Source organism: Suricata suricatta, chromosome 1 (genome assembly GCF_006229205.1).
Source record: "Suricata suricatta isolate VVHF042 chromosome 1, meerkat_22Aug2017_6uvM2_HiC, whole genome shotgun sequence".
Lineage (NCBI taxonomy): Eukaryota > Metazoa > Chordata > Mammalia > Carnivora > Herpestidae > Suricata > Suricata suricatta.
Window position 1 is genome coordinate 655,165 of NC_043700.1, and position 14,392 is coordinate 669,556.

A 14,392-nucleotide genomic window follows, 5' to 3' on the forward strand; every position below is an offset into this window, starting at 1 on the left:
GGTGTGGTCTCCCCCCTGGCCCTGCAGCAGGGAAGGCCACAGCCGTGCCCTCACATGCCTCCAGCTGTGTCTACAGGCAGGTGTGTGGTAAGTGTGGCTGTTGGGGATTCCTGGAATACTAGGTATCGGGGATTTGGGGATGGGAGGCAGTCCAGTGCTGTGGTTTGGACCTGTGTGTCCCTGCTCACGGTCACCCGCTCCTGGGTCCTCCACACACACACACACGAATGCAGAACCATCACGGCTGATGCCACGTGAAGGCCTCCATCGGGAACCACTGTGAAGGAACCAGAGCCGCCAGGGAAGCACCATTGGGGAGGGGGGGGTGTCCACGGCCACCACCTGCTCCACAGGGCACAGACCACTGCGCTGAGGCCACACATCCAACAAGCCTGACCCCGTCACAGCGCTCAGCGCATCCCCGGGTGCCCAGAGCAGCCGCCCGGGTGACCAGAACGCATCCTCCCTCCTGCCACCCACCCAAAGGACAGAGGAAGGAAAGCAGGGCATTACCTGAGCAGTCCCCATGGCGACTGGGCTGGGTGCAGGCCAAGCGTCCCAGGACAGCTGCGCTGAAACCGGGCCAGGCTTACGGCCGTGCCTCAGGTGCAGGGAAGGCCTACGGTGAGGAACGGATAGAAATGGGGAAAATATGATAAAAAAAAAGATAAGCAACCTCCCACCCCGGAAAAGAAAACACATGGAATGTGCCTAGAAAACACGCCACTGAGCAATACTTACATCAGCCGAGAAGAGCACTTTGGCAGAGAAGCTGCGTGTAAAAATGACACAGGACCCTGACACGGCACGCCGTGTAAACGCAGGCAGAGGCTTTCATTACAAAAAGTATCTCATTTCTCAATCAGGGTCTGAAATTGCGATACATCAGCTCTCCCAACTTCAAAATATGCAACCAGAAATAATGCAGCCCACTTTAAATCCGAGGTATGATCTCTCCAGTGATTCGGTGGCAGAAGCAGTTATTTGTGAACTTGGGCTAGCTCTGCAAGGAACCAGGCAGGTTCCAAGAAACAAGAGCAGTACCAGGAGTATGAACAATTGCTCATCCTCTTTCCAGGAAAAAAAAAAAAAAAGCACTATACCCTGATAAATCTGAGGGTAGCATTTTAAAATGCTAGAACATATATTTTTATAAACTCTAAAATTCTTTCTTCATTGCACACGAGTACATGAAGTTACTGTCACCCCCCCACCGCCGCCACCGAGTGAATCCGATGAAACAGGGAAAGGAGCTCTCAGAGGGAGCATCCCGCCAGAAAAACATGCTTGCTTTTCTTCTCACTAAGCTGGCTTGACCACAGGTGGACCTCAAAAACCATGATCAGGTTCTATAAAGTTCCATGAAGGCCGGAGGTCCTGCCAATGTGCACCCCATCTTCTGAAACATTCTGTCACTGAACTCTGGCCAAAGGGTCACGTTACGAAACACCGTGTACTTACTTTCTAATGTACAAGTCTAATAAATTAGGTAAGAAAATCAGCTGTTTTTTTTTAAGTTAGCAAGCACTGTCTGCAAATACAGGAGGCAACACACAAACTGGAAATTAACTCCTGGTTTCCGGGAACCACTTAGTAGATGTCTGCTGTGACTGTCACCTCAACCATGTATTTATTTCCAGGTATTTCCCATTGAAATTCTGCCTTTCCAGAACTGACACTCTCTGTTCACTCATTTCCTGCACCAGGATCTCCCCGTTTTTTCCTCCCTGAACACTCACACTGACTCTACAAACCCCTTACTTTTGGGCATTTGGGTTGCTTCCAATTTTCCCCATTTGCTAAGAATTCTGCGCACATGTTCATATGCTGCTCAGTGGGGTTGTGCGGAACAGGCTCCAGGAGCAGTGACCGGGTCCCAGGGCTGGCGTGTTTTTAGTCCACGGCACTGCTTCACGTGTGCCACTGCGCACATCACGTACCATCAGGTTTTCTGCACGCGTCCGGTGGAAGAAAAGTTTCCCACTACTTCCAGGAATTTGGAAGGACTTTCGTAATGATTTATTTCCATGCAAACTGCCTGTTCCATAGATTTGTCTACTTCTGTCAGGGGAAATTTCTAATTACTATCTAGTATCTCTTTATCTATTGCAGACCATCTGTCTGTAGAGGTGGCAACGATTTTCCTTCTTTCTCGTATGTTAACCTCCTCAGTGGTGTCTTCCAACAACCTAATTGCATCTGATAGAATTTACGTCCAAATCTGCCAATCCCTTCTCTAAGGGCTCCCATCATTACACAGATCTTCCCAATTCCACAATTTAAAAAAACACATTCAACAAAATTTTGTTTTAGCATTTCTACAACTATTTGTAACAATTAGATCACTGATGTGTTTGAAACTTTGAGTTGCCACGTAGAAATTTTATTTTCTCTCCAAAGGCTAACCAATGATCACAACAAATTTGCCAAATAATCAGTATTTTCTCACACAGAAAAGACTGTCATACAAATCAATTTACTTCCGCGGCATCTGTACACCTATTTCTCTCTAGCAGACCAGAGCGCCCACTATTCAGATCTCCTTTAAAACTTTACTGGGCACCTCGTGAATTCATTCCTCCACGCTGACTTTATTATCCCTAATCAAGTCCCACTCCCCACCTCCACTGGCCCCTCAAACAGGACTGTGAATGAAGTTCTCTCTCTCTCTCTCTCTCTCTCTCTCTCTCTCTCTCACACACACACACACACACACACACACACACACACACACACACACACCACACACACACACACGAAGCGAAATGACAGGTTCTAATACTAAGTTTGCCATTAAAGTATCCTTCCCTACCAAGCACTTGGTGATGTTTTACATCCTTTCCAAGTATTTCAGAGTCCGGGGGTCTCTTCCCCGCAGACCCCGCACATTCCCAGTCTCTCCCGACGTGCTTTGCAGGGCTTGCTCCTGAGAACTGACCTACTTTGCCATCACCGTATCACGTACCGCATGGTTCGTGAATCTTGTCTTACCGATCTGTACTTGTTCTCCATAATCCATGCTCCTACTTACCTAACAGATTGTGGATGGGCTCTTCCCTTTTCCACTGAACATTTCTAATAATCCACCTCTTTTACTTTCCCATATAACCGTAACTGGAGACCTCAGAATACCGGGACTGACTGTGAATTCTGGTGTGCTTCTTGGCGCCACAGTCTAGAATTCCCCTTGGCCGCTTGCTGCTGCGGGGCTTCTGAGTATATTCTGGCCCCCATGAAGGAAGCGGCCTGCCAGCTCTCCTCTCCTCTCAGAATTCGATCCTGAGTGGCTGCTATGTTGTCTCAAGGTCCTTCGGTGTCTGTGATACGTCCCTGAATTCTTTCCTTTTAACGTGGATGGTCCTCTTATGATTACTAACATAGAGATCCTATTATTGAAATAATCTCACGTGTATGGAACAAAGCCATTTGGTCATATTAAAAATACACTCAGATGCAATTTGCTAACATTTTGTTTAGGAAATTTACATTCTTGAGTAAAATTAGTCATTTTCTACTACATTATCAAGTTTGGGAATCACTCATTAAAAGAGAGTAAAGGGCACCTGAGGGGCTCAGTCGGTTAAGCACCAACACCTGATCTCAGCTCAGGCCATGATCTCACGGTTCACAGGATGGAGCTCCATTTCAGGCTCTGTGCTGACAGCATGGAGCCTGCCTGGGTCCGTCCGTCTGTCCGTCCGTCCATCCGTCCCTCTCCCTCTCTCTCTCTCTCTCTCTCTCTCTCTCTCTCTCTCTCTCTCTCCCCCAAAATAAATAAACTAAAAAAGTGAGAGTAGTGGTTATAAGGGAACTCGTCTGGATGACGGAACTATCAATCATAGGAATTTGCATAGGGCTCACCTATAAAACTACTGATCCAGCCTCTTTTACAAAAGTACATCTAAAGTTTTAATTTTCATGGTTACTAGCCCATTTATATTTTCCGGCTTTTGTCACAACTTATTTCACTTACATTCACCAAGAAAACCAACCATTTCATCTTGACGTTCAAATTTCTCAGCAAAAATTTCTGCTGCTAATATGGTCTTTTTAACTGTGATTCTATCACATTCTTTACCTCTAACTCTTCACACTGTTAAATTTTCTCTTGAATTTTTTTATTAATCTTGCACAACTTTATCGACAAGACATTTTTTACATGTTCTTTGTTTTCGAATATTTTCTTTGTATTTTTTATTGAAATATAACATGTTCTGTTACAAACCCACATGATTTTCTGTTGTGTTTAATCTGATCTAACAGGTTTTGCTTGTAATGTCTAGGTTTCGCCCGCCCATGTTTATTGTGATTGCTGATAAACCAGGATTATATGGTCCTGATAGTTTGTGTTTGTTTTTCTGTGTACTCTACTCTTTACCGCCTTATATACACTTTCTCAGTACTTTCTCAGCCTATATGTTCTATTTCTCCCTTAACAGTTTTAATGCATGCAATGAAACATGTATTTTTCCAGCAAAGCCACTGGTTAATCAGCATCTCCAACACCCTCTTGAAGAAAAGAACTTCCGGGAGCTCGCCGACGCTCCGGTGTTACTACTGTTGGGAGCCCAGGACGACTGCGCATTAAACCAAGGAAAGTAAGTGACTTATTCCGTAATCGATCCTTGTGAATAAATGTGTCCTTGACCTCTTCACTACCATCCTTCTGGGTTCATTTTTCCTCATGCTCAACACTATCTTCTTGTTTTTCTTTCAGCATGGTCTCTGTGTGGCAAACTTTCCAGGTCCTTGTACGACTGAAAATGTCTTTATTTTGCCCTCAGGAGTTAATGACAATTACACAAGTATGGAATTCAAGAAATCCATCAGATAGCTTCAGGCTTCTGTGGTTACTTTTGAGAAATTTCTCATCAGTCTATCCGCAATGTCTGTCCTCCTGCCTGAGTCTTTCAAGATTCGGTCTTTACCCTGGACACTGTGGTGTTTTACAAGGATGGGTCAAGATGTGTGTCCTGCTGGTCTGTTCCGTCCTAGAAGGTGGCACAAGTGTTCTGTATCCATTTTTTTACCTAATTTTTTCTTTAAATCCCAACCAGTTAGCATACAGTGTAATACTGGTTTGGGGTGTACAGTGCAGGGATTCGGCACGTCCACACAACACCCGGTGCCCGTCCCAAGCGCATCCTTCACCCCAGCCCCTGGGGCCCCCGGCCCCACCCACCTCCCCTCTGGTCACCGTCCGGGTGTTCTCTGGAGTTAAGAGTCTGTTTCTTGGTTTGTCTTTTTTTCCCTTTGCTCATTTGTTTTGTTTCCTAAATTCTACATACCGTCAAACCCTCTGGTATTTGTCAGGTGGTACAAATTTCCAATCCAAAAACAGTTTTCCTCAATTTGGGAAGATTATTGGCCATTTTATCACAAATACAAACTCACCCCTATTATTTCTTTCCTTAGCTTCTATCAGATGCATGTTTTGTCTTTTAGATCTACTCACTGCATCACTAACCATGGTTTCTCATCTGCTCTTTTGTGCTTAATACTAGGAAATTTCTTCAGCTTCAGCTTCTAGTTCACTAGTTTTTTTCAGCTACGTCTGATCTGTGAATATCTACGGAGTCTTATTTGCAAAGACTATACTTTCTGAAATATTTCTAACTGGTTCTTTCACATCATCTCCTACCCTTTCTATACAGCCGTCCCCACAGAGCACACGGGCTACAAAGGGATCTGAGCACAACCGAATCTGGGGTCCAGGCTCCGTCACGAGCAATTCCTCAGAATGTCAGTTACGTAAATGCTGCGTGCTGTTTCCTAACGTGCAAAATGGTGCAAACAACAGGCCCAACGGCATCAGGTAGTTGTAGGACTGAGTGAGTTCTCCCTGCGGAGCCCTCAGAACACTGATGGGAACATCTTCAGATTCCACACGTGCTGCAAACATGGTCCTGGAAGAAAGCGCTCGCCCGCAGAGTCCACACCCGGCGCGCCCGTGGCCCGTTCCCTCCATCACTGGCCCAGGTGTGTGCATGCTCTAGTCGACTCTCCACCGCTTCTAACGGAAGGAAACAGAAAACGAGATTCTTGTTCTACAATTCTTCCCTTTTGATGCCAACCCACTCCGAGTGTACAGAGGAGCTTTGTGGTCCTTTTCTGAACTTTCTTCCGGTTTATCCTTTAAATTGGCTTTCCCAGGAGGCTGCCTTTCGATGCCCACTTTTCATCACCGTTCATCCTGCTCACTCACACTCTAGGCGGCCAGGGGCCCCTCTTCTGGGGCTCCAGAAAGCTGAGAAGCAAGGTGACAAGCATGTCCTTCTTGATCTGCTGGGAAACGTGGACTCTCCATCAGGGAGGACAGCCAGGGCCTCAGACTTGACGCTCTTCTGAGTGTGCAGTGCTGGGGTGGGAGAAAGGGCTGCGCCCCCCCCAGCTCCCGAGGGGAGTGTCCAGGTCAGGGCGGCAGGCCCCTTGATGGGGGGCCAAACAGCAGCACCCTGAGCTTCTTTGGCCCTCGACCTCCTTTAGAACTACACTGAGTAATCGTAATATACATTTACCTTTCTATTTTTATTCTTCAGTGCTGGAAAGACTAGTTTTAAGAAATCACATACGTGCGCACACACAGGCTTCAAGGATGCAAAGCAGAGCATGGTCCCTATTTATATTTCACATTAGGTATTTTCCCGAATAAAAAGAAACAAGACAAAATTATAGGAATCTACTTTCAAAATCACAAAACATCCTTCTGATTATAGCATATATACATGAGTATAAATATTACACCAAATATTACCTATCTAATTTCTAATATCTGCAAATATCTCAACAAACCATCCCAAAATATTTCAGGTACTTTTCATTTTTCAAAAAGGCACGTGAACCATCATGTTATTATCCTTGTGATAACAAGAACTGAGCTCACAATATGGGAATACAGACATTTCAAATACTATTTAGTTGGTTGGAAGGTAATCAAGTCAATAGCATAAAAATATCTTCTATAGTAGTTAAGAAGCGCTCATGGCTAAGCGTGACTGAGTCACGCGAAGCAACTAACCCCACGTGCACGTCTCCTGATCTCGGTCTGCCGCTCACCCCTCACCGGCCCCCGTCAGCCGGAGCAGGCATCGTCCTGCCTTCCCAGCAAACGTGAACTGACCACTGTCCACATTTCCACAGACACGGAGAGAAGGCAGCATGTGTCCAGAGAGACGGGCACAGACCTTCACCCTGATGTAATTCTTCTAAATATCATGTATTTAGGCGCAGGTCCAAAAGTATGAGCAGAATGATGAACAATTTGAAAATAATTCATTCGACGTTATCAATTCAGATAAGTATTAAAATAGCATTATTTTGTCTCTAGGCATTAAACTAGAGATGTCCACGTAATAGCAAACTTCTCTGTTTACAGAATGAGACTGTCTAGTAAAATTTTAATATGCAAAACTGTATACTCAAAAGGACTACTAAACTTCATCGATGCTTTGTAAATTCAGATTTCACTATACACGTTAGCATAATCGCTGTAGTTCCTTAAATTCAATTTTTCTCTACTCCAAAGTTGCATGTCTTAATTTCAATCTGATTTCTCCACCCAGCTTAGAAGCTTAGTTCATATATTCATTTATGTCTCTAAATATTTTTAAGCTTATTTTTTTAGTAATGTCTACACCCAATGTGGGGCTCAAACTCACAACCCCGAGATGTAGAGCCAGATGCTCCACCAACCGCACCAGCTGTGTCTTCTAACTGGTAGTCGGTTATCCCCATCTGATCAGCGCATGGTGACACCTCCTCAGCACAAAAAGCAAAGGCACACGGTTGATTTAACTCTTCTGATTCCTCTATAACACATCACTCTAGGATTACAGAGTTAATGTTTATTGGGGGGGGGGGTGCAGAGAAAGAGAGAAAATCCCAGCCAGGCTCCATTCCGTCAGTGCAGAGCCCAACACAAGGCTCAAATGCACAAACTGCAAGATCCTGACCTGAGCTGAAACCAAGAGCTGAACACCTAACTGACTAGGCCACCAGGCACCCCTCGGAGTTCAGGTTTAACTGAAGTGTCGTAGGTATCTCGTCATTAACAAAAGAAATCAAGTCTAACCTGCCTTCTCTAACACAGGACACCTTCTCTGCCACAAGCTGATCCTTTCTTCTTCCGAGCACCTGCTGCCTATCACCTGAGCTGCCCCGACTTCCAAGTCTGACACCTCTGCAGGCAGGGAACAGAGTAGTCTGTGAGCCCAGGGCAGCAGGCGGCCACAGCAGTGTCCTTGTGGGCAGCTATACTCGGTACACATGACACACTGACGGTCAGGGACACACGCGCCGTTGGGAACAAAGTCACGTGCCTGGTCTCCGGCCTGGCTGCCCACCTACAGGTTTCAGACTTGCAGTCTCTGCACTCACGTGAGCCCATTCCCGGCAATCAGTCTCCCTCCAGCCAGAGACGTAGGTAGAGATACATATCCTCTGGGCTCTGTCTTTGGAGGTCCTGGACAACACACATCTTAACAGCAATCACTTTGTGTCCGGTGGCAGGTAACAGAAAAATGAACTCAGGGCACCTAGATGGCTCAGTCAGTTGAACTGGCTCTTGATTTTGGCTCAGATTATGATCCCAGGGTCATGAGATCAAGCCCTGCTACGGGCTCGCACCGAGTATGGCGCCTGCTTGAGATTCTCTCTCCTTATGTTTCTTTCTCCCCACCTCTGCCCCCTGCCCCTGCTTGTGCCAGGGAGGAAGGAAGGCAGGGAGGACCCGAACTCCCGGAACAAGAGGTGACGACAGGCTCCCGGGGCCACGCGGCGCAGAGCCCAGGAACGGGGCTGACTGCTGGCTCTCCCGCGCCAAGCACTTGGAAACCACCTCTTCCCCTTGGATCTTGTGATCACAGCTTCAGCCTAAGGCTGATGACACCTCACAGCGCTCCCAGCGATTTCCTTGCTCACCTCCAGGGAGTGTGAGTTCCAGAAGAGGAAGGGAGGAGACCTCTTTCTCAGAAACCGTTTTCCAATTTCAGAGGCTTGGGCCGGGTAACGCGCCCACCGGAACGCAAACCCACAGCCCCGAGACGGAGCCAGCTGCCCCCGCGGCTCCCAGGCTGCCGCGGGACACAGGGCAGAGCGGCGGCAACGCGGAGCACAGCGCCCCCATCACGAGGGCAGAGGGAAGGGTGCGGGCAGCACCCAGTCACCGGGAGCGACCTCCCATCAGCCTCTCGCTCCCCAGGTACTCGAGCGGGAGACCCAGGCTGCAGCCAGCGACAGCTGCCGTTACTGACAAAAGGTCAGCTGACCACGTTTTGCTATTACATTTAGACATATGTCCCTAAGTGATATGAGTTCGTTTCTAAACGCTGGAGCCCTGTCAGGTGGGGACCGAGTGCCGCGCAGGTCGGCACGGTGGAAAAACCAACAGGTGGCAAGATTAAGACACCGTTCACGAATCACTGTCAACCACCTTCCTGCTGCCTTCAGTGTAAAAAATCATCAACAAACAAATTGGACAAGAAAACCCATACCTTTTTAGGTTCTCGTGTTGAAAACGGTACTAAATTTGTTTAGTAAACACAGGTTATGGAAAACTGTGGTGTGGCGCATGACTACGTGGGAACTACAGAACGATCTACAGTGGGATGGAGTTCATCTGTAGAATGTACTTCATAAACCGTAGGTGGCAAAGGGCTTTGTGTGAAATGCAATTATCAGAGCATTATGCGTTCACATCTTCATATCTGCAATTGTTTTATAATTGCTGCACCACCATTAGCGGAAGATGTGTGACGGCGGGCACCAGACGAGCAGCTCTGTGTTTTGCTTAATACTTTAATGACCAAAAAGCAAAATTCCATTATAAAATGCATTTTGAATAATACTGAATGATCACGTGTTTCAAGAACCAGGAAAACTGGAGGAATTAGAAGAGGTCAGAAATGGAGCTGCGTTGGGTTCACGGTGAAGTCCACACACTGCACACAGACGAGGCAGAGCTGGGCTCAGTGGTGCCTCCCAGGCCACGAGCAGCTGGAAAAGACCCCTGGACAACCTCTCGGACAGCGACGGAGAGCCTCGCGCAGGGACCTACACCCTCCCCGGCGCTCGGCTTCAGGGCGTCTCAGCAGTGCGCCAGCGGACGCGGCCCCGCATGCAGACCCGCAAGCACACATACAACGTGAAGACCTTCTAATCTGAAGGGTGCCATTGAACACTGAGTACAAATGTCGGGCTGGGGTGAATCAGGTCCTTATCTGTCTGGGGCAGGGTGATAGCCACGCAAGCGCACGGTAGCCCGCGCACCCCTAGTCTGGAGAAAGAGCACTGCCCGCGCACCTGTGTGGACAGGAGGCCGCCTCGGGGGGGGGGGGGTTGGGGGGCCACGGCGTTGGCTCTCCCGGGGCCCCCCTGACGGCCCAGGTCCCAACCAGCAGCTCCCGCGTTCTCCTCAGGGAACGGGAGACGCAGCCTCCCAGGGCCCACTCCCTCCCGCAGGAGAGAGGGGCCTCCCCCGGGGCCCGGCCGACCTGGGAACACATTCTGATGCCCGAGAGAGTGGAGAGAACGGGACGTCTCCGACTCCGGGCCCTCCCTCCCTCAGTGAAATTCACCGTCACACACACACAGACCGGGCCCTTCTTTAAGATCCACGTGCATGGTCCCAGCCTCCCCGCATCCAGCACCTGCACACGGAGGGACCCCACCAGCAGATGGCGCTCAACCAGAGCAAGGTCAGCCTGTCAGACCCTGCTGCCACGCAGCCGGGGCGCCCGTGTCACTCCGCAGCACACGGAGCGCGCGGTCTTCTCGAGGCTCCACACCAGCCACAGGACGGGCCCCCTGAGGTGGGTCAGTGTAAAACAGTGCAATTTACAGGAGCCTCCGCCAGGGCTCTGTGTCAAATCTGACGCCAAGGTCGGTCATATACTGCGAATTCCCTAGTAAGGTACCCACCTGCCTCTGCTTCATGTTGTAACAGAGCCCAGTTCTCAGCTTCCCTCCCGGGACTCCACCCCGCCCCACGCGCTGGACCCCCCAGTCCTCTGCTGCTTACTCGCCTCCCTTCATTTCCTCTTGACCGCTGTCCTCCGCATGTCAAAGTAGCTTTATGTTCAGAGAGAAAGAGGTCACAGGAGAGACGGCTAAGAAATTGCCTTTTGGGTATAGGGGAAAGCGAACAGATTATGCAGAAAACAGACCTTAACAGTAACCTATCTCCTTGGGCTTTTATCCAGCCTAAAATAAGAATGCCAAAGCTTAGTGTTTAGGAAGGAAACACGATGCTCTGTGCTCCCAGCCCAGAGGGGAAGCCAGAGGTGACCCAAGGCTGTCACCGAGGGAGCAAAACTCCAAAAACAAGACGTTTCTGAGGAGTATGACACCTGAAGGGACTGAGCCTCTCTGAGCCAAGAATGACCCGAGGTCCCCCGCCCAAGCCCGGAGATGCACACACCACATCCAGATGCCTCCGCTCCGGGCCGCGCGGGGCTCACACATCCTCATTTCCACCGTTGGGTCGTGACGTGTGCCTGCTTCTCGTTCCTGCCAGCCTGGCCCTGGGCGTCCCGGTCACGGCATAGCGGGGATGACCTGGCACCCGCCCTTCTCCGCAGTGCTGATGCACAAAACCGCCCCAGTAAGCACGCTGGAACGCTGACGCGTGTGGCTGAGGACCGCCCACCGCCTCACCGACTGGAGGCTCCAGACACGAAAACGCTTCATCGCCCGTGGTCTCTCCGAACTGCACGAGAAATGGCTGACAGAAAATGGAGTCTGGCTTCCAAGTCAAGCATCTAAAACTGTGGCACGGACCCCAGTGCACAAGAAGTTAGAACCCACCCGCCCGCTGATTTGTCTTTGCCTATGGGGCACCTGTCCCTCACCCTCCGGCCCCACCTTCGGGACCACCCTCCCCACCCCCATCAACCCACAAGGGAACCCGCCCTACTGCAGAGCTGAGCCCACGATCCAGACCCAGCGGGGCCGTGCAGCCCGCCCCCCCTCACACCGGCGTGTCCAGAGATGTGCACACCAGTCAGGGACCAGAGGACAGTCGCTGCAGTGAGCTGTGCTGCGATGACTGGGTGTGACTTCCAGGATAACCTAAGGCTGCCGCTGCCTCCATGGGCTACCAGGTGGACAAGGCCGCCCGAGAGAAAGCACAAGGGCCTCAGGCAGGAGAATCCACACCCCGATGCCGTCATCGCAGCCCGTCGATCCGGCCTCCACTACGGGAGTCTGTGCACAGGTCTCACCCACCCGAGCAAGCGGAGAATCCGTCACGCGTAATGAAATAAACCCTACCTGACTGAGCAAGCTACCAGTCTATCATAGTAAAATGTTGCTTCCTATCTTCTGGTTCCAAGATCTTACCTTATGCCCAATTTTCCATGGGGTTTCCAAACGGTCTTGGCAAAGAAAATAAGCAAAATATAGCATCCTGTCTTTTTTGTCTTCAAAATGGAAGGGCTAGAAAGGGAAACCCAGCAAGAGCTAACAGTCCAGGTTGAAATCTGAATGTAGTTTCCCACAGAAATGTAATTATAAGTGTTGGTTAGGTTCCCAGCTCTGTTCGTGTCCAAACAAACGAGAAAAGATGAACTCACAGTATATAGGACATGGGAAACTATAGCTTAAAAAAATCATACTGCAGATTCTTCTGGAACCCTAGAAACTGCAGGTGGTTTGGGAGTTCAAGACAAACAACACTAATCACGTTCCCAAACACGGCCCTCCCGCAGCAGGGAACGACCAGCTCCCAGCACGCCCCCAGAGAAGACTCGCACAGCTGTGCAGCCGATCACGGAAGTGGCTTCCCGGACCTAGGACAGTGCCCTGACCAGGTGGCAGAGGCCTGGGCAGGACCACGGGGGGCAGCGAGGGGGCGAAGGCAGAGCTGCCGATTCTCAAGCCCCGCTCCCGCTATGATTCCACCAGGAGGTTTATTCTTGGGGGTGGGGGGAAATGGCGCCTGTGGGGCTCAGTCAGGTAAGCACCCAACTCTTGATTTTGGCTCAGGTCATGGTCTCACGGTTCATGAGTTCGACCCCCGAGTGATGGCACGGAGCCTGCTTGGGATTCTCTCTTTCTCTGTCCCTCCCCTCATACTAACTCCTAAAATAAGTAAATAAGCTTAAAAAAATACAAAGGAAAAAGGTAACTTTTGACAATTGCAGTTCAGTTAGCAAATCCCACCCACTGCAAATTTCGAGAGTGTCTGAAGCTTGAGGAAAAGGGAGACAAGCTGGTAGAAACTAGGACAAGCCCTTCAGGGGCAACCGAAGCTGAATTACACTGAAAACATTACAAGACAGGTTCCAGCATCCTGGGCGACAAGGAAGTCAATAACGAACTTCGCGTCCTCAGACACGCTCATGTTAGACCTTTTCCTGGAAACCCTAGAGGCCGCTGAGGCAGCCGGCACTCCTTCAGCCCTACACCAGGGGCCAGAGAGCACAGGGCGCACAGGACACGCGCCCCTTCCTTCTTCCACCACGCTCCTGGGGTTTACTCTGAGATGGAAAGACGTTTTCCAGAAACGGCTTCCTGAGACCCACAGAGAGGGATCTCACTGCGGGGGGGCAGAAGATCTGCGGAAATTCAGCACATCGACTCCATTACTGTTCACCTTCCCTGGAACTTGCGCAAGAGTCTGAGACCAGAGACACCCCTCAAAGAACAAAGTGGTCTCCTTAAAAGTCCCAGAGTCCTGGACTCAAACAACATTGCAAGGAATCCTCTAGAACAGCTCTGCCTTCAATTCAATACCCACTGTTAAATACATGACTGTCTCCTGTTTCTAGAGATTTCTACACAGGGAAATCCGTGTGTATGCTGTGTGCGGCGGGCTCTGGCATTCAGTCACCTACGGTGTCAAGATAATTATTTCTTGTTCTGAACCAACAGGCCTCCTGCTGCCTCTAAAATCCGTGGCAGGCGCCCTCCTAACCGACTAAGAAGGCCGCTTCACACTCGCATTAGAGCCAGCAGTTGGATGTAGTCAACAATACACCTTTTCATCCAGAACGTAACTTAAAATTTAACTTGAAGGCCATGGAGATGGATTTTCTTCCCCGTGTCAGAAAAACATTATTTCCAATTGGTGGTGCACTGCATATACAACACACCCAGCTACAATGCTCACAACGCAGCTGGGGCCTGCAAGGTGGGTGTCCTCTCTGGCTGCGACAGGACACGTCCCTGTGGCCCAGGGATTTCTGTTTCCCAAGAAAGCTTGATCTAGTGAAACCGCTGCTGGACACCGTATTGTGGGATTTGAGTTTCATAAAAGGCAGAACTGACAACTAACCAAAAGCAAAGTTCTGGATGTAGGTGTTGCGGGCCGTGGGGCCTCCACGCTCCCATCCTCGCGCCTCCGCGAGCCGCACCCGCCAAGGTCCGGTCCGCCCTCAGTCCGTGCGAGCGGGAC

General features: G+C 49.7%; 1 protein-coding gene across 1 annotated transcript in view; it reads right to left on the bottom strand.

The window, feature by feature from the left end:
- DLGAP2 (DLG associated protein 2) overlaps positions 1-14,392 on the bottom strand; it is a 648,525-nt gene that overhangs the window by 574,460 nt on the left and 59,673 nt on the right. The window contains exon 2 of the mRNA XM_029933318.1: positions 514-619. Within this exon, the coding sequence (XP_029789178.1) occupies positions 514-619 (106 nt within the window). The remainder of the gene's footprint in view (positions 1-513; positions 620-14,392) is intronic.